This window comes from Anguilla anguilla, chromosome 1 (assembly GCF_013347855.1).
Source record: "Anguilla anguilla isolate fAngAng1 chromosome 1, fAngAng1.pri, whole genome shotgun sequence".
NCBI lineage: Eukaryota > Metazoa > Chordata > Actinopteri > Anguilliformes > Anguillidae > Anguilla > Anguilla anguilla.
In genome coordinates, this window is record NC_049201.1 from 59262407 (window position 1) to 59289221 (window position 26815).

The window sequence follows — 26815 nt, forward strand, 5'->3', positions numbered from 1 at the left end:
AGTAAATCAGCTTGATAACATTAGGCTACTCAAGGACAGACTACGGTATACAAGCTGAAATAAAACCTGGGATACACACAGTCTATTAGCATCAGACCTGATACTGGATCAACAACACAATTTCACCTGCAGTGTCACTATGTCATACCACTAAACATTTAAACGCACCAAAACCAACGGGAAGTTCAACGGTCCAGCTGCAGTCCAGGCCACTGGGGTAATTCCCGGGAAAACCTGGACTCAGGATCACGCCAGCGAAATCAGTCCTCGATCCACCGCACTGAGCTGTAAAGATTCACCCACAGCCATGTCAACAACACATCAACTCTCATATCAGTACAGTTCACTAACACATTAACACTCACTTCAACACATTCCATGACATATCTAGGCTAAACTCAAGCATGTCACTAAAACACACACCACAAACATATAAATTTGTGTAAACACAGAAAGTCAGAGAGAAAATAAAGACAGAGATGAGGTCTGCTTTACAAAAGCATTGAGATAGCTGATTCACTCAACAATTACCTCACTGAAAGTCTCTCTAGTGAAAAGTATACAGATGAAAATATGATGCAAGTCAAGAGACTTAGAATTGATTCTATTCAAGGCTTATTAAAGTAATTGGCTAGGCCATCTACAATCTCATGAGAAAATGTTGCAATAAAGCAATCCATAAAAGCTGGAAAATTCCTGAAGACAGGACACAAATTAAATATACTACCAATAAACAAGAACGGGGTTTGTGCTGATGCAGAAAACGACAAAGCTGTAGGCAAGTTTTCTACAACTTGTGAAAAACATTGGAATTGATTATTAGGGATAAATTAAGTCTTTTTTCTCAATAAAAATACAATTGCAGGGGATATTCAACAACGATTTCAAAAGGTATCACTCGACATATAACTGCTTTTTTAAGATAGTTATAATATCTTCTGACACCAATCAAATATATAGTTGTAACATACAGTAACAGACAATTCAATGCCACATGAGTGACTAATAATAAAACAAAAATCTCTTGGAATTAAAGGAGCCAGCTCAAAGTGGACTCAATATTGACTTCAGCATAGCATACAAAGAATAAGAATAACAGACCTATTACATACATAGAAACACATTTCTAAAGTGGGAAACATGTATGATATAATATCACACACATTGATCTAGTACTAGTTTTTGTCCTCTAATTCTATAGAGCACATTTGACAGCTAGTACTCCAGTTGTGGAGCAGTACCATGAATCTACCTCTCCTTATAGACACCCCATCACCTGATTTCTCGACAGCCTGACAACTGAAATTTCAACACATTTTCATCAACTAAAAGAGACATAATCCTCTCTGCCATTAAGGCCCATGTACCTTAATGATGATCTAATGCATTTGTACAGCCACATGACGAAAAGAAAAAAGAAAGAGAACCACCCCCTGGATCTTTTCGGCACACTGGCTTGACAGAAGAGTTCTGCTCATAGTTTGAAAAATAGCAAGCATTGTTTCTCTATATAGATTCAAGTGTCTGTGAAATCTAAGGGACAAAAAAATTTCAAGGAGAATTAATGGCATTTTCCAGCTGAAATGCTATCAAGATTGAAAGTTATGGATACTTTGTTCTTCATTGCGTCTAGGAATGTGTAACAGCCAAGCAAGCTCAGTTTAACTTCAAGGAAGGTGACAAGCAGGAGATGAGTGTGACAAGGAAATGGGAGGGAGAGAATGAGCCCTAGCCTAGATACAGATAGCACTGAGCCACTCAATATGCAGTTGTGCAGAAACTTAAAAAATAAAATCAGTAAATGTGTATTCCAGTGGAAGTCCTTCAAACAAAGCAACATTTTTACCAGTGGGAAAAAGCTGAACACTCAATTTCCTTTTCTGAAAAAAAGGAGAAAAGGAAATGAAATCTTGTTCAGTCAGATACGGTCAGATGGACTTTACTGACCCACACTAATAAAGTTTCTCCTATTAAGTCTCATTACTGACTGCACATTGGTCCTGTCCCTCTCTTGAATGAAAGTGTTGGGTTAAGCTCCAGATCCCAAATAATTTAGTGGATATAGCCCTCAGTAACTTCTACCTACATCATCATTCCATACCAATTTAAATTAACAACAAACATTCTTTGAGGCCGTACCAAGACACAATGGTACCGGAAAATTCCATCTTCTGACAGGTCCAGGCATACATGTTATATATGTGTTACCCTGTGGATGGAGAAATGAACATTAAAAACTCACCTGTTCATTAGTAAACTAGTCCATACACAACTTAAATTCTTAAATTAGAATTCCATATTATATCATAGTAAGAAAATATAAAAACACTTTGGGGCCAATGGCACCAAAAAAACTATAATTATGTTCATGGTGATGGTACAAACTCTTAAACGCATTGGCTCTCATTGGGCTCAGGGTTAAACCACTTACACAGTCACTACAAGCTACACTTAAGGACAAAGAAAGCAAGCTAAGACCAATAAATGCACAATAACTTTCATATTCTGTAAGAAGATATTTATCATTTAAAGTTTATGTTACAGTAATTCCATAGTTAGTCTCACGGGTACTCTCCAATTATAAGATAAAATTTAGGTCTCACTTTTTAAAACAAAAAGATATCTGGTTCTTTCAAAAGATAAGCAATTGTTATAAATCTCTTTTCACAGACAAACAAAGAAAAAACATATCCCAATACACAAACAAGTTTTCTTGAAGATGTATCGGAGCCACATAAGGAAGCATTTTATAATAACGACACAGTGAAGAAAAATTAGTTGAAAACTTAAGATAATCTGGAAATAATTAAGGATGTGCATGAGTAGCTCTTCATGCTCTCAATGCTAGCCAAGGGCACTGTACTTTAGCTGAATCACCTCATACCTTCTTTTGATACCCTGCGCCCTGGCTCCTCTCTAAAGACTGAAGCTAAGAGGGCCAGACAGATTGGAGCACAGGGAAAAACTGGTTGCTACTAAAAGCAATGACCCAGGACAGGGAGGTTTTCCTTCTTGTGAGACAAATGTAAAAAGGCTCTGAAAGGTCCTCTGTACTGAAAGAGATGGTATCTTCAAATGAAGTGGTAGACCTAGGTCCTGACTGTGGTCAGTACTGATCCAGCAGTGCCTATGGCAAAAGGTAGAGGTTTCCCTCATTTTCATGGACGCTGCGGCCATATGCTAAATGTGTAGTTTCTTTTCTACTACATATGATAGGTGGTGACTGTGCTATTGCAGAATGGATGTGGGCAGAACCCAAGTGGGAGCTAGCCATTAGTGGAGGCTGAGATGAATCATTCCTCCTACCCACTCCCACTGCAACACTTCATATGTGAAATATGCAATACAAGTAAAATACCATATTGTTATTTTTAATAACAACAATACTACTACTACTACAACCGCTACACATACTATTGCTACTACTACTACTACTACTACTGCTGCTACTACTACTACTACTACTACTACTACTACTACTACTACTATTATTATTAATAATAATAATAATAATAATAATAATAATAATAGACCTACCTGCAGAGAGTAACCTGGGTCACACTGAAAGGAGACCACGTCGCCTACCAGAAAGCGCTCGCCCACTCTCACTCCATTGTTGGGACTCTGGGGTTCTGGGCAGGAATCCAAACCTATTGCTTGGGACAGAGAGAATTGGGGGTCTGTACAAATATGGAGACTTTGCTGATAGAGGAATAATAAGACAATTTAGAATGAGATCAGTTGAAAACATTTTCAAGCTTGGATAATTTTTCAGTGTTCGAGTAATTGGAGCGCACATATCTGATGATAACAAAACGGAGCGAAAATAAATAAAGAAATAAAAATCTTTTGCACTCATTTTCCCTGTCTATATAGTATCACATTGCAGCTTGAAAATGTTGTCAGAATACAAAGTTAAAATATTTAAACGAGGTGATCAGCAGCTCAGAATGAGCACAGGTTCAAATCCAGATTGTCCAAATCTCGCACCTGTGCACCCAGAACACCCATCGCATGGGTTTATTCCTGGCATAACCTGCTAACTGCACAATTCCTGTACAATCCAGAGGTAACTCTCCCAAAAAAACACTCATCATACAGCACCTGTGTGCTCCAGGGGGGACTCTCCCCTCTACACACCCCCTGCACAATATCTGTACTTCAGGTGGACCACGCCCACTACACACCAACCATACAGTAGTTGTGTGCCTCAGACGGACCCTGTCCACCCGCAACGCGCCCAGGGTACCTGTGTACTCCAGGTGGAATCCCGCTGCTGATACACTGATGTCCGATTGGAAGGTCAGGTACAAGTTGTTTGAAGTGCTGTTCAGAAGCTGAGGGATTGTTGTCCCTGAAATGTTTGACCAGAAGGCTGCTGTTGTTTGTATGGTATGTACAAAATATCTGAGTGATTCAGCTATACTGGTGTCCAGAAATACAGCAGTCAACAGCCTCGCAATTTCATCAATTTTTCACTTACGACAGACACTCTCTATATAAGAAAGGGCAAGCTGAGAATTGGCTTACATGACCATTGACAAAATATCTGTAGAATATGATGTCCCTGAAACACAACTGAATCGTGTAATAATTATATACAGACATACAGGCGTACTGTAACTTCTAGGGAAGTGACAACTGCTCTGCTATAAAAGCAAAACTTCCCTGTCCCTAAATGAATCATTTGTCACATTGTCAGTCCTCTTCATTAAAGTTTATGGCACAATGACAAGAAGATTTATAATTAACATTACCATTTTAACGACAGCAGGCTAACGCAGTACATCTGTGATGCAGAGATGAATGTTCACCTGAATAGCTTCCGAGTCTCGGGGCATTATGATCTGCCCCGTCATAGAAATCCAGGGAGTCCCAGTTGTGCTCCGTGCCAAAACTTACGACCTGGATCTGAAGGTTAAACAATCGTACAAAAACGTTCAAACATTTAAGAATAGATTTAGCGTATGATACATAAAACGTTCGCCTTATCAACTGCCAATCAAGGCACCAAGATTTCACTTGAGTTCAACATCACCAAAGGTTTAGTTAACAAGCACTGCCATTACTTTTGACTTTCGCTCATTTCACTGTGAATGTATTTTTTTTTTTCCCCTCACTTGGATCCCAGCTCCTTCTGGCACCGAGACCCTCCAGACGCAGTTGAGGTTGTTGTCGTACGGCTCGGGGTATCCCGGAGACAGGATGGTCCCTCTGCGGGCAGTCAGGACGCCACCGCAGGGCACTGCAAGGCAGATAGAGATCGGGAGGGGGGAGAGGGCCAATCAGAGCGCGGGCCCACAGGGTCAGGCACACACGCACACTCACACCAGCAGACCAGCGGGAGCAGCAGCGGTGATTCAGGAAAGTAAATGCCGATTAAGAAATGAGGGTAATGAAACACGACATTTCAAAAAAGCCAATACAGAGTGACTTAAAGGACGGGGACAGCATCTTTTCAACGTAAAATATGTGCTTTTCATTAAGGGTAAAATTAAATAAAAGCCATGCTTAATAATGAGGAAAAATAAATGAAATTTTCACTGGAGGACAAATCCATGCCTCAGAATCAGTATTTGCCAAATGTGTCTTACAGCATGTAATTATTCGTGCAAGGGCAAAAGAGTATGTGGAATGCTGCAGCCTGCTCAGTGGAACCATCAATTCAACATGCATCCATGGCAACCATTAAGAAACGAATAAAAAGGACGCACAGCAATTGGATGAAACATTGAACATAAGGCTGCTAAAATAGAATCAACTCATTGAAAACAAAAGCACATGGATATTGGTGTCATTGACATTTGATCAAATTAAACTTTAGAATGAGAGCAGAACTGGTATTACATGAGGAGTGCTAAGAAGTCTGGCTTGTCTGGGAAATACTGGTAGGGCACATGCCTGGGTCACCTCTTACCTTGCTGATCACCCTTATGTTCACTCTCTGCTCAGTACTGTTTCTCTACCCCAAGGCTCTGCTATGGGTCCGCTCTTGCTTTCTTTTTACTGGTAATGGATGATCTTTACTGAAAGTGGCATGCGTGTTTATCATGCAAAACAATCAAAAACAGATATTGATCCAATAAAGGGAAGTGCCTCCCCTATTGTACCTCTCTGGCCACCACACAACAAATGAACCCCACTGGACGAAACCCAACTGTACTATTGCAAAAATCAAATAAAGGAAATTAAATTGCTTGTAGTGTGTAAAACTCTCACTGGATAAACACATAGGGGGTGATTCATAAAAGTTTGTGGTAATTGGAGCTGATATCCTCTGTAGAAGAGTGTTTCCTCCCAGGGATTTTTCACTGTTAATCTGGCCACCTGTATTGCATTCATTTGTCACTGGCTAAGTGAAGGACTCCTGGCCTACTCTTCTTGCTCTTGGTAGGATGAGGACGATTGTGTCACACCACTGTGAGCTCTAAGATATAACCTCACAGTTATGAACACAGAGTCTCAGTCCTGTGACAACAGAGGTCAGGGAGCTTGTGGTGAGTGCCCTTTACTGTTTACTTTTGAGTCACTGTATTGAATTCTCATTTATGGCACATTGCACTTCCTGTGCTTCAGTTACATTACTTATACATCTCTGCCCAGCGAAATTATTTTATAAAATATATTTTATTTCCTGATGCCTGGTCAAGCCATTAGGATATTTCAAATTGTGATTTGAAATTACGTTGCTGTGGAACATGTATTTTTAAAATAGTGTGCTTTAAAAACTGTTACAAAATCAGTTTTCTCTGAGACTTCTTCATGAGTTATGTGCAGCCGGTACATCATATGCCTGTATATTAGGCCCTTCAAAACCTAAACCAGTTGCACGCCTGCCCACTCTGGTGTGGAGACAACAATTTAAAATGCATACAATATTGTTTTTTTGTTACCTGCATGCAACGCACCATCGAGAATAAGGCAGCAAAAAGCTGACATCATTTCAGTGATCAGTTGCCACATTTATGAACAGTGCACACATTTTGTGACTGAGGAGCTACCGAAAACTTTTCTGAATCACCCAGTGTGATTTTTGTGCTCAGTGGTTTGGTTAAAGGTGGGAAATAAACTTTGCATTTATATGTTCGCCTACATCAGATAGGAACATTTTGACTGCGAGTGTGCTGAATAATAGAGTGAATGAAATGACTCATTAAAACAAAAATTCAGGCTCCTATGTTTCCTATGTTTAGCGTTAAAGAAGCACGTTTCAGTTTGAATTGAGTCCAGTGCTGTCTCCATTAAGGATAACTCTCAGAATACTGGCCCAAGTCATTCACAGGTGCCCCATTATCCACCAAGAAACACCCTCTCGCTGAACCAGCCACATCCTCACATCCTCCTCAGACGCCATCAGAACAGCCAAAGAACGCAGAGAACAAATGCATGACCGCGGAGGGTAAAAATGCACCCTCTTTCATATAAATCTTGGTGACAGAGAGAGTGGGCGAAAAGAAAAAATACAGAACGAAAGACCACCATGGAATACAGCACATCTTACAATTCATCCTTCTACCTTGGAGAAGGAAAGCATAAAGGGGAAATGTATTCAAAAAGGACAAAGAGAAGGTCTTTTCTGAATTTCAATGATACTTCCTGGAGAGAAACCATGGCACACAGTCTTTTCCCCCATTGGACAGCTTAGATAAGCAATTTTCTCCTGTTTGTTAAAGGATTGCCTGCTCCTGTCCTACCCAGTCTGAACACAGTAGTGTAGAACTGTCAACAACGCAATCTCCTTTGGATAGCTAACACATCCAAGACTCTCTTCTCAGCATACACCTGATTCCATCTGTCATGAGCAAGGTGGTGATCTAGAGGTCAATGCTAATCACTGTTTAAACAGCTCCGAGGAAGCAGGGACAAAGGGAGGGGACAGATAATATAAGAGAGGGGGAAAGCTATGCATATTCACCAGAGAGAGAGAGAGAGCGCCGTCAAATGTTAAATGTTCCAGTTCACCACTTAAATTATTAAAGTGATTCAGTTCACTGCAATTTCACGCTCATCTATATTTCACAGCTGATATCTGCAGTCCTGCAAACTCCGGAGCAATAGGGACAAATGCCCTCAGCCGTTAACCCCTAAACTACACAAGCCAGCTTTGAGGAAAATGGCAGTTTTGAATAGACAGAAGATGCTGATGAACTATGACTGCTTCATCAAGCATAACTAACCAACAATAGCCAACAGGGTGTATTCCAATCAATTTAAAAGGTCTCCTTTAAAAGATCAAGGAACAAAGAAATGGTGCAGTATTTCTATACTGTGACTGGATAGCCCACTTAATAAAGGGGTAATCCAGTAAAGAGATCAAATTTGATATGTTGTAGGATATGTATAAAACATTGCCTTTATGACAGAGCACAATGCTTCAGAAGTACAGTGAGCCCTGAGCCGACCCCTCTTCCATCAGCTGATGATGTGATTCAGGCAGCTGTGAGCCTTTACCATAAGTCTACAGGAGGATGCCAAAAAGTTTAAAAAGAAAGGTTATTTTGCGACCAATATGTTTCCAGTGCAATGACGGATATTAATACACTATAACAAGGCATGTCTACATCCCATTTGATCTTGTGCACGTGCAGAGAAAAGTAAGATCTTGCTCAAACCAGTTACATCCAGCTACATCTCAGGCTGTTGGGAAGAGGGGGCTCTTGGCTAACTGTGTTATGGAAGCACCAATATCAAACATCAAGGTAATGCTTATATATAATATACTACATATCAAATTAACGAGTTTGACTGGAAAGCCCTTTTAAAGTAAGTTTTTTTTTTTTTTGTTTGGTTCACTGAGACACTGACGGGGTAGAATGCAGCAAACGTCATGTCATCCGATCGCTCGCTACACCTACCCTGAGAGGAGGAAAGCACTAACTGTGGATCAAACGGGCTCCAGTCTCCCACGGCGACATCGCCCACTTTGCCTTGCACCATGCAAACAAAAACATTCAGAAGATAATTGGTCTGCAACTCTGTGAATTTTGGGGGTTGCTAAACTAAAAACAAAGAACACTGGTCAGGCATGAAAGAGAGAGGAACATGGAACGGATGGATATGAATCCTTAGTCTTTGGATATAAAGAACAAACTACAAGGTAAAAATTGAGGCAGATTTGAAAAGCATTTTTCCAGTAAAAAAAAAATCAAGGTATATGTTTCAATTCATAGATTTAAATACCCCTTGATTCACTAATTCAGTGTATACAAATGTGCACCAAATGTGCAAGGACTGAGAAACCTACAGTAAAACACCAATAAAAGTTTTAATATTCAGAGAGTACATTACCATTTTTAAATAAAAGTGAAAATCCATTTTGTCATATCCTTACATAAAAAAGTAAAAAAAGTTTCTTTTTTTTACATTTATAATAGCCTGCACTAAAGCAAAAATATTGAGTATTTCCAGATCAATGCCGAAACCAGTTTTAATTTTGTATGGAATGTCACAAGAAAATTTATTTGCCTTGGGTTCTTACTTTTTTTTCTGAAATAAGCTGCAGCATATGAAATAGCAAATGTTAGTGAATGAGGGGGTAGAATTGTATTTTCTGTGTAAACTCAGAAAGAGATTTGTCTTAGATGACATAACCTGTAGATTACAGTCTCAAAATAGAAACACCATTTCTCATGAGTTGGTGGTGAAAGATTTCTTGAGCATATGTCGACCAGCTCATGAGAACGATAACTCCATGCTGCACACGTTAAACCCGATGACTGCACTGTCAAGGGGGAAAAATTCTACCAATGCGCTTCAAAGGATGGAATCATGATTCATATGTTTAAAAATGCAATCCATAACACATTCCGCTCCACATGCATTCTCCGGTACCCGCTTGCTCCGTTTCGCTTCGGGGGCATGTTCGCGACAGACTGCTGTTACTCAAACTAACGTTCTCTCCGAGCGCTTATCACTCCTGCCAGATTTCCCAGCACGCCTTCTGGCGCTAGTCCCGCTACTCACCGGCACAGGTGGGCAGGGAGTCGTTCCACTGGGCCAGGGCGTCAGGGATGGCCTCGCACCTGATGGCCGTGGGGCCGTGCAGAGTGTACCCCGGGGCGCACTCGAAGAGCACGGACGACCCCACCCCGAAATCGTTCCCAATGCGCTTCCCGAACCGCGGCTCAGGGACGGAGTTGCACTGGGACGCGCTGGTCCGAGGGACCGCTGGGGACAGAGACAAGCAGGATGTGAGGGACAGGTTATCATCTCAGACTAATTATCACAGGTAGGAAAAGCACCTAAAGCAGAAGCAGAAGTAAATGTGGTAAAAAGAGACTTCTTTCTGATAACTGTATAACACGTTCCAAAGACACACTCAATGCACAATGAAGGCTCACCTTGGTACACAAAGTGGAAGCCTTTCGCAGTTTGAGGTCCCACAGCTGTGAACTTGATCGTGATTTGATTACCTGAACTCAAAGGCAAGGATTCTCCTGGGATGGGAAAAAAAAAGAAAATCTCTAAACACCGTGGAACACTGTGCCTTCATTAGAGTGTTACCTCTTCATGCCGCGTGTTGCCAATGAGCAGACAGTTACTCATCACCATCTGAATGGTTTCCCATCATGCAATGTGTGAAAATAATTCTGAAAGAAGTGCCTATGCCCACTAATCCCTAGATTCAATCAAACACTCTTAGCCACTTCAAAGGCAAATGCAATTCAACTAAACTTTATACTTTTTGGACTTCAAACAAACATTATGCCCATAAGGATCTACCTTAATGTTCATAAAGACTGAAAGACCAAGAAACAGGAACAAGTATGGCCTGGGAATCGTGATGTTTGGGCTGAAGAAGGGACCTTTTTTTAAAAAGCAAGTGAACTTACCCTTTGCAAAGACTGTTTGCCTTTACAACCCCCACTGGTTTAATACAATGAATAAATTATACCATTCAAAGAAAATGTTTAAAAAGAAGTCATTAATTTATTTGGAAAATATCAGTATAGTTACTTTCTGAGAGCAATTTAGGCATACATTGTTTATTATACAATATGAAAAACAATATATACCATTTTTTCTAGTATTTGGCGCATGTGATACGTAGAAAATAATTTAAGAAATAATGCATAGGAGGGCTAAAAATAGAGATAAGAGAACTTTCAAGTTCGAGTAAAGGCTATTTCAACTGCTAACAACAGAATTGGCCATTTAAATGTTATGTGTTTGAGCATTCTCCATTATGAAATAAAATTACAGTTATTTGGTGGTAATCCATATTCTGATTTGTTAAATCTTAAATGTGCATTATGTAAAAGCTTCAAAGCCATATTTTAATTTTGAGTTTTAAACATAAGACGACAAGGTAATACTGGCGATTCATGTCGTTTGGAGGTCTAGATGATGGTAACCTCTTCTCTGCTCTTATCTTAGCAGCCCGACAGTGGAAACAGAAACCGTAACCGTTCCCACGAGTACTGAGCAGCGCGGAATGGCACGGAGTGGCCCCTGTAACGGTTCGGCCCTACAGTGGAAAAGCGGCTAATGTAGCCCAAGCCCCACCCACCCTGTTTGCTTAACCCTGTTAAGATTCAGATGGAGTGGCTGATTTAAGCCCCTGGGGCAGTCAGAGAGACCAGACTTTTTTCTTAGATCTTTTAATTTATTGAAATCTGTCAGGATGTAAATATAACCAAATTGGAACAACAGTGTTCTTACAACAAACTTACATAATGCACCTTTAATTAAGGAATGCACATTTGTATATACTGTGGCGTGTGCCTGATTTAAGCAGGTAGCTGTTGCCTTTGGCCATCACAGTGAGTGAAATCCCTCCCCCCATTAGCTGGCTAGATAAAAACAAACAAGAAAAAGATGACGATATAGACAAATGTGCGAATTTGCACCATTTTAATGATGAAAATTGTGTTAAAAGAAAATGACAATACAAAACATAGGTCTTATTTTCAGCTTCACAAGCTTCCGCTATTTTCTATTTTTGGAATGCCTTTTTAAACACAGTCATTTTAAATGAATAAGCCCCAAAAGTGGGCTGATGAGCTTGATGGGTGGCGAGCTCTGCACAATATACAACTGGGGTGTCTCCCAGAGTAAATGAGAGTCACCTGGTGTGCAAATTTCTTTGTACTAATTATCATCAGCTTAAATTAACATTGTGGAAAGGCAGCCCGCTAAGGTCTTTGCTACAAGAACTGTAATTCCACCAGCCTTGTGTTTGTTCAGGAACAATGTGTGGATTGAACAAAGTTCATTACCAAGTTGGCAACAATGTATCTCTCATTCCTCATCACTGGCATGTAATCCCACGCGTTAGCTATTATCCCAGTGTGAATTCTACTTTTTAAAAACTGAGTATGGAGAAGTATTTCCTTAAAGTGCTTTCAGTTGCCTCCTTGCTAATGTAAGTGTTGTAGGCTGGTAAAGGAGAGAGAACTGCAGAAATATCAGCAGAGAGAGAACCCATTGAAGTTCACCCTACAGAAATGACTAATAAACAACCAGGTTCTAATTATTTTTTCAAGCCATGTTCTTCCAAGGCCCAGGAAAACTGCTGACAGACCCCTGAACCCAAAAATATGTTTCTGGGTGTTAGGGATACCACATTTTCCACCACTGTTTCTGTGAATCTAAAATATACACGTAGACTTACTTTATCTATCTGTCCACCCTCTCTCTCCACCACGCCATTCAGAACTCTCCCTCTTCCACCACCTACACATCATTCCATGTGCATCATTCTGTCTCTACACTCTAGCAGTCCATCATCTTTATGCTCACAGCTTTCCCACTCACTTGTCTCATTAAGAATTGGATGTTGTACTCGTTCAGTGATGTACCAGTTTTACCTGAATGGGAGCCAGAGAGGGAGGAGAGAAGAGACGTCTCTTGTGTTGGTCCATCGTAGATCTCAACCACATCATTCAGAGAGGTCTGGAAGAACACAAACTGCCCAAAGAGTACTGGAGAAAGAGAGAGAGAGGGAGAGAGAGAGAGAGAGAGGGAGAGAGAGAGAGAGGATGGATGAATGTTTTCAGGTTGTGTATATTCTACTCAGACTAGTCAAAATATACATATTTGGCAATGGATATAACTAAAATGAAAATTAAAGGTTGAAATACCCAGTTTAAATGACACTAGACTAAATCATCCATTCTGTGCTACACCTACATACTTCAAATATGTTTGATTTATGTGATTTTATTATATTTAATAAATCCACTCATTTTAGTCACAGTTACCTATATAAATTGGATGGAAATTTGTAATGCAATTAAATTATGTTCATCAAAACAATTATTTTTTGAGGGAAGATGCACAATGTTAAATAGACGATAGCCTTTTCTAACTGATTGTTTGTGCAGTGTGCCCTGATATTGTTTTTACAGTGTTAATTAATAGGATTCTACCAGGGTATCATTATTATTCATTATATCAGCTCACAGTGCAACCCCAGGGTACAATATCTGCATGTTTATTTAAATATTTTAATTAGATAGCTCTCTGAAACGCCTCTTTGTGCACACATTCTCATTATAAATGTATATTTGTTTTATCTTAATGTATTTAAGTTTTCAGACAGGAGAACAGAAGCAGTCCTAAGAAGGATTTTTGCCTGTTTGTTAATCTACACTGTTCACATATGACAAAAAGGTAGCTTTGCAAAGAAGAAAGAAAACAACTGTATCTGCTGCACATCGAATGTCACCCAAACCCAGTTTTGTTAGAGGCATTGTTGAATTAGACTTGCATTAAGACAGGCCAATAAATTAATGATATTTACATTTTTACAAACATGGGTGTTTGCCTCAGGAGCAGTGCTTCAACCCCTGAGCATGTCCCAATTTAAATAAAATATGGCTGCAGTGTCTTACGCAACAGTCATCCATTCAGCTTTTGACCTCAGCACAACTGGGTGAATTTGACTGCGTATAAATACGAAGTTGCGTTCCATTATAGTCAACTGTTTAATTTCATTTTAGACCAGCCCTAATATTACATGTGCTTTGCAAAATCTCTATGTGATAATTGAAGCTATTACTACCAAATTGCAGTGATAGCCATTAACCATTTTAGCAATTAGCCATATTAACCTTAAGTAACAAAGAGAAGATGCCATACTTCTACATTTTGACAGGACAGCCCACTTAATAAAAGTGTAATCCAGTAAAAATATTATATTTGATTTGTTGCATTGCCTTATAGTTCATACCAAGGCTTACAATTAGTTAGCCCACAGCTGACCCCCCCTTCAAATTCTGATGCTAGGGACTAAAGAATTTGTTATCCATTTCTGTAAGTTCATAGAACAATGCCACAAATGTTCACGCAAATGAAAAATGCATTTTAAAAAAATCATAAATTACTTTAAAATAAACCATTCTGGCAACATTTCTGCTCTTTAAGTTGTGAGATACTTGGTAGAAATTATTGGTTTGGGAAACCTGATACATTCCAACAGCAGGGATGGTTAACCAAACAGAAAAGCGTTCACTGCCTTTACTCCTGCAGTTTATCCCTGAATTGTCTGAATCAATCTCAAAGTGGAATTTGGCTCTGCTGCACTAAATGGCTAAAGAGATGAGCCAGGCTGTGATTATCTCTGTCCCCCACTTCCTCTAAATTCAAAGCAATGAAACCTTCAGCAAGCTTGCCCTCCATCTCTGCCAGACAAACTGGTGCAAATCCAAGCCTGTGCCTTTACAAGAGCAGCCACACAAATTATGAGCCTCTGCTAGATCCTTTTACTTTTCAAGGCTAAACAGAAGAGAACAAAAAAACGAACGCGTGATTTCTCCCGGGCATTGCAAATCAACACGCAAATAACTACTAGCAGCCAACTAAGTGCACTTCACTAACTATGTTCCCATACTGCCACACTGCAATATGCTGAATGTGAGAGATAATGCCACAGAGTAAAAAAAGCTGCACGAGTCCACGTCAGTTTTGATTGGAATCATTTTTGAAAATCAAGTCCAGCCTCAAGCTAATGAATAAATGTGTACAAGTGAAGTGAATACTCTCATACTCCCAAAAAACATTCTGGCTTCATGAAATCAGGACTAATGACAGTACATTTCTGACAACAGAATTGGTTGTCAGGGGTGATATTTTGAATTTTTCTCACCCCTGATGCTCTGTGCCCACCCCTGTCCCTGAAGGGCACTTATGTACTGATCTTACAAATGTAGCACAATTAGCATTAGTGGATGATAATAACCCTGTGCTAATATGGAAGTTTCTGAACATGTTCATGAGTGTATTGCTTATGGCTGTCCGAAGTTGAGCTTTGATAGGAACCAGGTGTTATTGCAGGGTGAGGCAAAAATTTAGCTTTTTGGCCAGGCACACCTGTGGTGGGTTTGCCAGTTTAAAAAGGACACTTATATTGAAAAGGACTTAAACCTACAAAATATTATTTTCTTTTCTTCAGATTGTGCTTGTAACAACAGAAATGGTGTGATTCATTTCATATAGCATTCATGACATTATATTTAAAGGTGCAATTTCTAACTCTTTAACTCTGACAAATAACTTTTAAAAAAATAAGACACCCACATAGTTTGCAGAAAGATGAAGAGTAAAACCATTGCTTTTCCTCAAAAAAAAAGAAAAAAAAATTTATTTAGAATTTCAATTATCTATTTATGGTTCGAAAGCCGTGTTGTGCTTATATCCATCTGAGACATCAGATACTAGGGTTACTGCCACCAACAGCCAGTATCATGCCCATTTTTTCTCACAAATAAAATGCACTGTCGGGTGCCAGTTAGAGCTACTGTGAAGAAATGGCTCAGTTTGTTGGTAAGCGCACGGCTCCACCAGAGAGCCAGCTAAGCCCAACCAGTCGGAAAAAGATTCTCTACGCTGCAGAAACTATGAAGAATGCTAACATTAGTCTACATGAATATCGAACAAAACAGCTAGCCCACAGAAGACAAATCACATCACTAGCAATCTCTGTGGCTAATGCATTGCTATAATACATTGCAAAGTTGCCATATAAATAAATTATTCATTAATTGTGAGACTCATCATGTGACAAATAGATGTTAAAATAGCCAGTTTCCCATCACACTACGTTCAGCATTGTGCCACCACCACGTACAAAGGCACAGGTTGTGGGAGAATCTGGCCCCCACTTGTGGGGGCGGAGTTTTGATTGAGAGCAAATAGAGAGGCGGTGCCATGCTTTGAGTTGCGATGACAGTTCTCCCAGGTGGGCACTAGATGATGTTTCAAATAAGCGATTGCAAAAGGTGCAAAAGCAACACAACTATGCAAAGTTTCTCCAATTGAAAGACAATGACAGATCAGCGTAGTGGGGGGGTGAAAAATGTGTGTCATACACGAGAATACTAATGCAACCACCATTTGAGTTTCCTGACCAGAATATATCACAGTATTCCTAAAACCATATCGTGCATAAAATTAAACTGGCATTTTAGATATAAACGATATATCCCCTGCCCGTAACTGTGTGTCCCTACCCTCTTGTGGATTTCAGTAATGGTTGAGAGAGCCCAGGAGCTCCTTTGACAGATCTCTGGTAAGGCCTATAAATTTTATAATAATGGCTGCACGAGTCCCATGACTGATCATTGGCCTGGCCCAGTGATATTTTCAGATATTTAAATTATACCAAGGAGGACAACAATCAATCAAGCCCATCATTTTTTTTTTTCTTCTGTCTGATGTTAACTTACTCTCTAGTGCACTATTATGATGCAAAGCACAATTAAAGTGTTCTCACAGGGCCATGTGCTATTCAAATTTTGGGCCACAGGACCAGGAACAATAGAAGCGGGGCAACAGTCAGAAAGGTAAACAAAACCTGTTGTTTCATAGTCCAAGTGGAAACGGGAAGCTTGAATTCATGACAGGACGGCTGTGCTGGACTTAACTGCGTGCTTGTTTTTGCTTTTTTGGTTTATGCAATGTGTGAAGCCTCCTCTTGCAACTTAGCAGGACATTAGCATGACAAATAACAGACTGTGCTTTGTGAATTTGCTCAAAAACTGTGCAGTGTCACGTAGTCTGAGTACTCTGACTCTAACCCTGCTCTCCTATCTTGGCTAGTTCTGCATTATCTCATTTGCATGTGCCAAGGAATCACAGAGCACAAATAATTGCTGACTACCTAATTGGCACAGTTGTGTGCAGGATTACATGGATAGGGACACATTTGACGACCTCTTCTTATGTACAAGCCATCGATGGAAGCAGTGGGACTTGAAACAATGACGACCCAGGAGGATGAAATGCAGCAAAGATATCTGAAACCGTGCTTTAATCGTATCTTTTCCCTTGACCTTTTTGTTAGTTGTGCTTGATTAACCCTCATAATTAATTAGCTGAATAATCTGTACCAGTCAGAAACTAATTACATTTCTTCTAATTGTATCTTGTTGTTCTGTTGTTTTTGTTCATGGCAAGTAATTTTCCAGCATTTCTATAGATTGACTAATTATTTGATTGTGTAAATAGATATACTTTTCATTCTCAATTCCCACAATCAAAGCATGTTGTCAATGTAATAATCAATAAATATGCACAGATCCTGTGCAGTTTGAATGACCATGAAAATGTACAACATTTGTTCACAAGCTGTTCTTTCATGAAAACTGGCTGAATATATTTATTTTAAACACAGGATTTGCGGTAAGTTTTAATCACAGACGCTTGATGTGAAGAACAGTGGGCTACCACCTGAGAAAAGGAACTAGGTGGCACACTTGTCAATCAAAGAAAAGAAATGGAAACAGATGGATATCAATGGTTTTTCTGACTGATGCCTCATGCATTTCAGGATCATGAGGAAAGACTGACTAGGACATGGGATTCACTGAACATCCTTTCCCAGCCAATTTCTTGCTTATAAGTGAGATGCTTTCTTTCCTACCCGCAGCACACAGCTACAAATGAACCATCTGTGATGACATAGACAAATTTGAACCTAAACTTTTTGTAATGGCCCGCAATTGCCATTGTTATCACCAGCTGCCATTCTGTTGGTATCATCCAATCATTTTTACATAAACATGAGTGATGAAACTGAATAATTTGTTTGACTGTTCTGAGATGATAAATTGATGTGCATTTGCTAGTTGCAGCAGCTTTTCCTGCTCCTGTATGCTAATATGAGAGCTGGCCTTCACCAATCTGCAGAACAAACAAAAAAGGAGCGTGCCAATCAATGTACTGCCCACAACAAAATATAATATGGACAATAGCATCACATCTAAAGAGAAAGGAGGATGCTTACAGAGAAGCCTGCTTGAAAAGTAGCACAACACAGTTTGCCTGAAGCCAGAGGTATCACATTCTCACATCATACTGATACATCACACACAAAACATAAAAAATGGGCTAAAATGCAAGTGAATCACTATTTACTATACGCAGAACTGAGGGCTTCATCGCTAATGAACAATTCAGCATCCAGCTGTCATTTATATTGCAGGGATGGATATAGGGCATTCATATCAGGGTCAATATATGCGGTCATAAATCACATAATTCACAATTCAAGAATTCATATTCATGCTGTGTTACAATGCTGCTTCCAGTGCTGTAATTACCTTGCTATTCTCTTTTTTCCCCAAAGACCTGACCCCTATTACAATCAAATGAGATACTAAGACCCTTCTTGAGTGTACACAGTATCAAGAGCTTCACAGTAGATGAAAAAAACAAGTAATATTGCATATGATAAAGAAAATCCTTCCTCCCACAATAGGTTCCATTTTTTTATGTGCATATTGACTCCATATTAAAAAAAAAATTTAAAAAAACATCATGTCACTTTGATCAGCCTGTTATAGAAATGTGGTGACGCTGAAGGAAAGGGCACGGTACAGTATGTTCACCATCTCTCCTGCCCTGTACCTCTCATTCTGTTCTCCCTCTCTCTCTCTCGCTCTCCCCCTCATGTCCCAGAGTCACTCATGCTTTCCCCTGATCTATTCCTCCGGTATAATCATGGTTTTTGACTATAACCATAAATCACTGAAAAAAACATTAGATCTGGGAGCATATTTCACTCTGTGGCATGAACACTTTTTCCCTCTCTGTCCCTGGATTGTGATCTGTGAGACGTGTGCGAATGCTGAGGGTATATTTTTCCCTGGTGGTGACGGCCGAGCCGCATGTGAGCCAGCTAGGCCCGGGCTATCCCAGAAGTCCTATTAAACTTTACTGCCACACACCGGGTTCAAGGATTCAGAATTACTCATTTATTTTCGCCATAACATGGAATATATGAATGTGTATACTACAGCGAGATATTGTATTTGCCTAAGGGACAGAATGCTCTGTTTAAATTGGGGAGGAGACAAGATAAAATTTATTAAAGGGGTTCAGAGGATGGGACAGGCAGACAGGCCAGATATTCTGGCTTTGTTATAAAAGTATGACCTTATCTGCGTCTGCCAAACATTTCAGTATGACTAGGTTCCTTAGGTTAGTTCTAAGGAACAAAGTCAATTGAAATACAATATTTTAATCCTGAATAAGACACCTGGATTTTTTTGGATGAAGTTCTGCCGTAGAGTAATTACACAGCTGCTCCCTGAAGCTGTCAGACAGTTAAATTAACTTTTAAGCCAAAGACAAAAAAACTGCCTTGTGCACTCCCTGACAAATCCATTCATAAGAGAAACAGGGAATTACATGAATCACATGTACATTCACTTATAATGTTGCAGTATTACAATGAATAGCTTGTCTGTAATAGACAGTGCACCAATGAACCAATGAATGTATACAACACAACACAAATGATAGAAGTCACTTTTCGTGCAATAAAAAATATGGGGTTATAGATCTGGATGTTGAAGGTGCAATATGTTGAGGTGTATGGACCACCTATTCTTTGACCTGTGTGAAATCTCCTCTGTGGTTCAAATCTGTGTTTGTCAGCCCAGAGAGCACTCTAATAGAAATCAGGTGAACACACAGCAGGGACTTACAATAGAGCACAAAGCAAAAAAATCATACCCTGGGGCCTTTTGACCCTATAAAGCATAAACCACAGACACTTGGCAAGGACACTACATCCTTCTTTGTTTTCTCGAAGGAGCAAGTCCTTCTCTCCAAGTCCGAGTACTTTCTGTCCCCCAAAACTGATCCTGGGTAATTTCATTGAACTCTAATCCTGACCTGCAGCACTATAAGAAAAAAAAAAAAATCTGAAACAGCTTTAGAATTAGTGAACCTAACTCCCTGTCTATACATAATTTGATTTGTTGAACAAAAGTGTTCTGACCATATATTACATGAAAACAGTGATGGATAAAAAATGAAAAAAAAAAAACCCCCAAAAAACCGTACTTCAACTGAAGAACGAACAAAAAAATCAGAGACTGTCTGGAAAAGGGAACCGTAAATCGATGTGTCCGTGTTCTCCGCATGAGGAAAGCTGCGTCGTAAATCCAACTGAGGCCACATTTCTGTTCAATGAACAAGCAAAAACACAACACCAAAAAAAAAATCGATGAACAGTAAAAGCCACTCACACTTCTCTGCCATGGCATGGGGTCAAGACAACTAAATAAACACGCATTTTGTACGGTGAACACATGAACCAATGGTGACCACCACACCTCATGCCTCAACATGTGCATAAAATTTTTACATTTACGTTTTAGGCATTTAGCTGATGTTGTCATCCAGAGAGACTTACAAATAGTGCATGAAGAAAGGGCCTAGATTTGTAAATCACCGGCATTCCCAGTTACTGCTAATGAGAGAGCAATGGTGGAAATAGGTCATCTATTATCTATTGGGGGGAGGGGGGGGTGTAGGGAGTGTAGGGAAATATAGGATAGATTGGTGAAGATGTGGTAGAGGAAAATGGGAATCATGTGAAAGTCGATGGTGTAAAGGGTACAGAAAATACTGCATTTCAGTCAAAAGGAAGTGCTGAAATATGAAAAAATATATGTATCAGTTCCCTACACTGTATAAACATGTGAGCAGTACTGTACATCACAATACGTATTAAATTGGATCCATTTGACATGCTGGTGGTGACAGTACCAACTCTGACTTGAGAAGGTCATTGGTTGAATTCTCAGTTGTTTGGGCTGGTTTGTGATTGCGGGGGTACAATGACACGCAAGGGTCTTTTCAACAGGTGTGCAGAGAATGCATTTCCTGCTTCACTACAGAAATCCTTATAAGAGACTCGCCTGTGACGGCCCTGAAGCACAGATTTGTTTCTTTCTACTTCCAGAGTAAACAGCTCAGGGTAATGATATCTTTCTCTGGCTTCTTAAATAGGGGAAGTGAACCTGGATGACACTCAGCCACCCAGGAGACAGCATTTCTGTTTCCTGTGGTGAGTGAAGGAGCTGAGAGCCGCAAACGGATTGGGTCTGCACTCACAGGCAAGTGAGCAGGAGGTTACAGATGGACGGGATCAGCAGGAGGGTCTCAAACATGAATCAAATACATTCACTGCTCCTCATTCTTCTGCATGGAAAGCACACGCACCCACACACACACACGCACACACGCACGCACGCACGCACGCACACACACACACACCTAAGGAAACAGATATTGAAAAAGAATGACATGGAAACCAAGTCTAATTTAATAAAGTTAATATTTCAGATAGAATTCAGACACTGGTCTGTTGGTTTGTACTTGGTTCACTAGGCAGGGCTACCTCAAACATGCCCTGGCTTCTCCTCTTCACCTCTTCCTGCCTCCCTAATATTATCTGCTGTGATTTCTATTCCATCCTCCTCCCTGACACAGTAAAGAGACAAAAAGCACCTTTACTCTCAGCTCAGTGACTGCAGGGAAATAACCTGGAACAAAGACTGAAAAGAGACATACCAGCACACCATTACCTGCTGTAGTTACACTGTGATGCTATTGGTTTTACTATTGCTATTATTTCTTAATAATAATGACACATAACATATCCATGACCATTTATTTATTTATTGACTTTAATTTTTTGAGTGATTTGTTATCTACTGGACAGATGTGGGAGAAACCCTTTCTGGACTGGCTGCCGGGGTGCTGTAAATTCCAACTCTGTGTCTTCAGCCTGTGTGTTAATCTTTTCTTCTGACCATACTTGTGTTCTCCAAAATGAGTCTGATAACAGTTACCACAGAGAATGTGGATTGTATTAGCCTGCCAAGAAAGACGGTAAAAAAACAAAAACAATTAAGTATAACTGTAAATACTTGTGCCGTAGAAAAAAAGATGAATTGTCAAGACTACATTTTAGTCCAGAATAACGAAAGGACAGCACATTTGGATTTAAATACCTAATAAAGGCAGTAGGCTGGTTCAGTGACACAGCTAAAGACAGAGAAATTGAAACCATACCTGCAAACCACAGAAATATTCTGACTTGATGGAATGTTGCAATGAATTATCTGCATCATCTATTCAGAAAATTATATTCTATGGAGTTCATCATTAAGTTCTCAGTCTACCAAAGCCCTCAGAATTATACCAAGGTGATTATATGCCACCAAAATGCTGACGGTGCATTTTGCAAATCAGTGTCAGTTTTCTCTCCTCCCTATAACTGCACGTAGTACATACTGAATATTTCACGTACAGCCCTCTGATTATACTTTATAAACACAGTCCACTAACTGCACATTTTACACACACCACTAACTGCACATTTTACACACAGCACTCTAACTGCACATTTTACACACACCACCAACTGTACATTTTACACACATCACTCTAACTGCACATTTTACACACAGCCCACTAATTGTACATTTTACACACAGCCCACTAACTGCACATTTTACACACAGTCCACTAACTGCACATTTTACACACAGCCCTCTAAGTGCACCCTTACATACACTCATCTAACTGGAGCCTTTGCTAAATAGCCCTCTTTACAAACAGCGCTTGGCCATGTCCTTTGCACACTTGATTACGCTGCTTTGCCCATATCCCCTGTACTGCACACTTTGCATACTATAAATCCCCCCAGAATCACTGTTGTGCATAAATAGGAGTAGGACACTGTCAGAACTCACAGGAAGAACCGTCCAATTAGATCCTTCAGGTCTGCCTACTGTTACTACACAGTTCTTCCTTTTCTTCCAGTGTTCTGGCCCTCCTTTCATTCCACTCTGATGCTTCCAATAGTATTAAAGCTGCACTCTCCCTTCCCCATCAAATGCTCTGCAGATCTCCATTTCAAAGCCATGGGCATATCCCTCTGACTGACTGTAACAGCTCCATTGTGATTATCATGAATAAGACTTAACATCCCTGTCATACCCCACATACACTGAATCCAGCCGTAATGGATGGTATTCACTTGGAACAGACCTCTCTCTCCTCAGACTCGCACTGAAGCTATGGTGGAGGGAAGCTATCTGCACTTGATTCTGAGGAAAAATCATTTCTCTTCCAAACGCACTGTGAGGCCAGAGGTGCCATGAAATAGCTTTTTGACAAACTGTAAAGAAAGAGTACAAAAAACAAAACAAAAGCACCAACTCTAGGAGGTACCAGATACAGCATTTCTTTACTGATGCCAACAGCAATACAGCAATATAACAGAACAGAGAGGCAGATGACCTGCCAAGTAGTTCACTGACATTAACAATTTGATAAGAATAAGTTCAAACTATGCACATAGACTTAAGTGCAAACCATACACACACACAGAAACCCACACACATGAACACAAACGTACACCAAGATGCACACACATACACACACTCACATATGTGCGTGCCCACATCACACACACACATCACAGCTATTCCAATATTTTGTTTTATTTTATCTTTTTTATAGCCATTAAGAACAAATCAAAGCAAGAGAGATAAATCAGGGGTATCACTGCAAGATCCTTGTTTTACATCCGCCCAGCACAGAGCATTACCAAAGCACTGCAGTGGATTAAGTGGAGGCCTTGTCATTTGCATGCGGCATTGAAAAGGCAGCCGTTAGAAAAATAATCTGTCTGAACAGACAATGAGTATGCGGGAAATGGCCCAATGATTCAACCAGGACATTAACCTCAGTACAGGTAGCTGTATCCTTGTCAAATTATACTTAATGCATTTTAACTTCACATGAATAATCCTTTCTCATCTTTTGAGAAAGATGAGACGTCAGAGATTTGTCACCCCCAAAAAAAAAGAGGGTTGTGAGGGGTCGAGAAAGGGCTATAAGTCTAGTCCACAAGTATAGGGAGCTTCACCATCAATCAGGTGTGACATCAGTACGCCATATGTAATCCAACCCTCAGATTGGATATGTTTGGATTAAAAAGGCAAGTCAAGGTCATAGAATCTTGGTTTTATATCTTACTTTTGGATAGACTGACACCTATATCTATGCTGGGCCAGTTGTGGCAACTTGATGAGTTTGACTGGTACTTTGCATATGTTTGTATTTAAAAAAAAAAAATCCAAAATAAATAAGACAACACCAATATACAGGCAAGGAACTGCAACAAAGAGAATTTCTGAAAGGTACCTGTGAAAGACCAGCCAATGATTCTCATCATAATTCCATCGGCATGAGTGCAGCAAAGGACCACACTCAACAACCACAAGGTCACATGACCGGCAGTGAACTAGCAACAGGAGACTACCTCCGAAAATCCTCTATAATGACTGAATACAGCCACGCTTTGCATACACATGACAGTCCTGTCATCTGTAATGAGTCACTTCCTAATAAATGCTATGTGTTTACAAATTGTTTTTTCATTATTGTAATAAGTTAAGCTCCTCTAATTAAATGAACTCAAATGACATTTATATGAATGACATCTTCTCAAAGAGGCTCATAAGCTGTGAATGTTAATTCATTTGTGGGTGGCCCATAATAATAGCACCCTGTTGACCCCAGCTAACCTCTCATGGGTAAATATTAAGGATGAAATCAAATTTACTAACCAATATTAGGACATGAAGAGGAGGTTTTGGAAATAGAAGAATTTCAAAAACATTGAATTATACAACAAATTATATAACTCAATAATCAATTGACAATAGCTATGGCAACTGCATTGTATGTGTTCATGGATATGTCATATGGCACCAGCTGCGGCGGGGCAGAAAAGTACCACTGACTAATGGAGCATTATTATTGTACCCAGAAAAAATCACCTGCTTGGCATCTCCAAGATGTTTTACTGGTTGGCTTAGCACTTATGAATGCCTGGCAAGCTGTGGGAAATGGGAAATGTGTGGCTTTATAAAAACATAATCTGTATTCGAACACAACGTGGCCTAGTGGCCAGGGAAACTGGCCTTCAACCCAAAATTTCTGGGCTCCAAGCTTGGATTATTTATTAGTTTATTTCTGAGAAACGGAAATCAAACACTGGACTAGGGCTGTAGAGAGAACACAGGGGAGGTAGAGTGTGGACAGAAGACATTAACCCCACTCCCCAAAAAAAAAAAAAAAAAAAAATACAGATATATATATATATTATATGAATAGGTCAGTGCTTAGAAATAATAAAATATTTATACAAAACACATACTGGTATTTACAACATTGATCTTGATGTAACACTAAGATCCAAAAGCAGTGATTATTGTGTATGAGTATTTAAGCTCCTGTTTGTAAGAGTATTTGCTTCCATGTGTGCAAAAGATAGAGAGAGAGACAGAGAAGTGAGAGAGCGTACTTCCAAGTGTGTAGTGCATATTTGTGTGAATGCATGCCTGTGTGTGTGTGTGTGTGTGTGTGTATGTGTGATTTATTTGTTAGAGTATTGGGCGGTCTGGAAAATGATGCTTGGTTTACGTTTCAGTTAGAAACTGATGAGGGAAGGTGGTACATTATCAGTGTGAAGGTGAGAATTGAGAGATTGAGATATGGATACAGTAGCAAAATATGATGCTCACATTTGATATTGACATGAAAATAAAAGACAAATAGCTTCTGGGACGAGCTCAAATATAAAGCAGACCAGGCCACTTCAAACCCTTCTTATTATTTATTCTTTTAATTATTTGATATTGTGTACTAACCATAGATTTTACTCTCGATTTCAAAAGAATCGCCTTTAGGACACCACTCTCTATGCTTTAATTCCATTCTGGAGCAATGGCCATTTTCTAAAGGAGCTTATTAAAAATAGAATTAATTGATTTTGATAACTATCCACATGCACAAACTATGCACATCCCTCAGATCCTGGATGACTATCCCATGATTCCCACAATGTCCCACAAGCGTTCGTATGCATTTCAGATAACCTAAAGTTCAGTTAGGTGTAAAATTAAACCACAACTACAAAATGATGAATAGTACTAACAGAAGCCTTCATGCTCAACGTCAGTTTCCTTCTAAGATTTAAAAGCTCTGATACTGGTAGCCAGCTGCATCATAATAGCTTAATATGAAGCCATTATTTTTTATGACCCTATCAATAGCTGACCATGTTTCATAACATAGCATCTGCATAAATAACCACAGCACTTACGTCAATACAAGATTTTAGTTATTAAAATAAATATACAGATGCTTCACTAAGTAATGAGAGGAGGCTATTAAAAATTTCGGCCTGCTGACAAACAGGAAATGAGGTTTGAAAATAACTTTAAATGACTTTCATGAGAGAATAAAAATACATTCTAAAAATAAAATGGCCACTGCTAAATGTGATGACACAACAAAAATTCAGTAGATCCTATGTTTTTACTCTCACTTTTTCCATATTATGATACTATACAATAGTTATGCATAACGTCATACTCTGAGTTGAAAGCTATGTTATGCAACAGTATGTTATTCTCACCAGGTACTTATTAATAATGAGACACACACACAGGAGTCTGTCGGTAAGGAATAAGGACGGTGTATACAAAGATTATATATA

At 39.5% G+C, this 26815-nt stretch overlaps 1 protein-coding gene across 2 annotated transcripts in view; it reads right to left on the reverse strand.

The window, feature by feature from the left end:
* LOC118235160 (CUB and sushi domain-containing protein 3-like) overlaps window positions 1–26815 on the reverse strand; it is a 211847-nt gene that overhangs the window by 72227 nt on the left and 112805 nt on the right. Inside the window, exons 28-37 of one of the 2 annotated variants that reach the window (XM_035432226.1) lie at window positions 12810–12923; window positions 10341–10436; window positions 9964–10167; window positions 8856–8927; window positions 5121–5245; window positions 4815–4911; window positions 4250–4354; window positions 3538–3650; window positions 2140–2209; window positions 169–285 (exon numbers count right to left, since the gene is read on the reverse strand). In XM_035432226.1, the coding sequence (XP_035288117.1) occupies window positions 169–285; window positions 2140–2209; window positions 3538–3650; window positions 4250–4354; window positions 4815–4911; window positions 5121–5245; window positions 8856–8927; window positions 9964–10167; window positions 10341–10436; window positions 12810–12923 (1113 nt within the window). Of the gene's footprint in view, window positions 1–168; window positions 286–2139; window positions 2210–3537; window positions 3657–4249; window positions 4355–4814; window positions 4912–5120; window positions 5246–8855; window positions 8928–9963; window positions 10168–10340; window positions 10437–12809; window positions 12924–26815 lie in introns of both variants that reach the window. The other variant, XM_035432235.1, reaches the window with a different exon arrangement.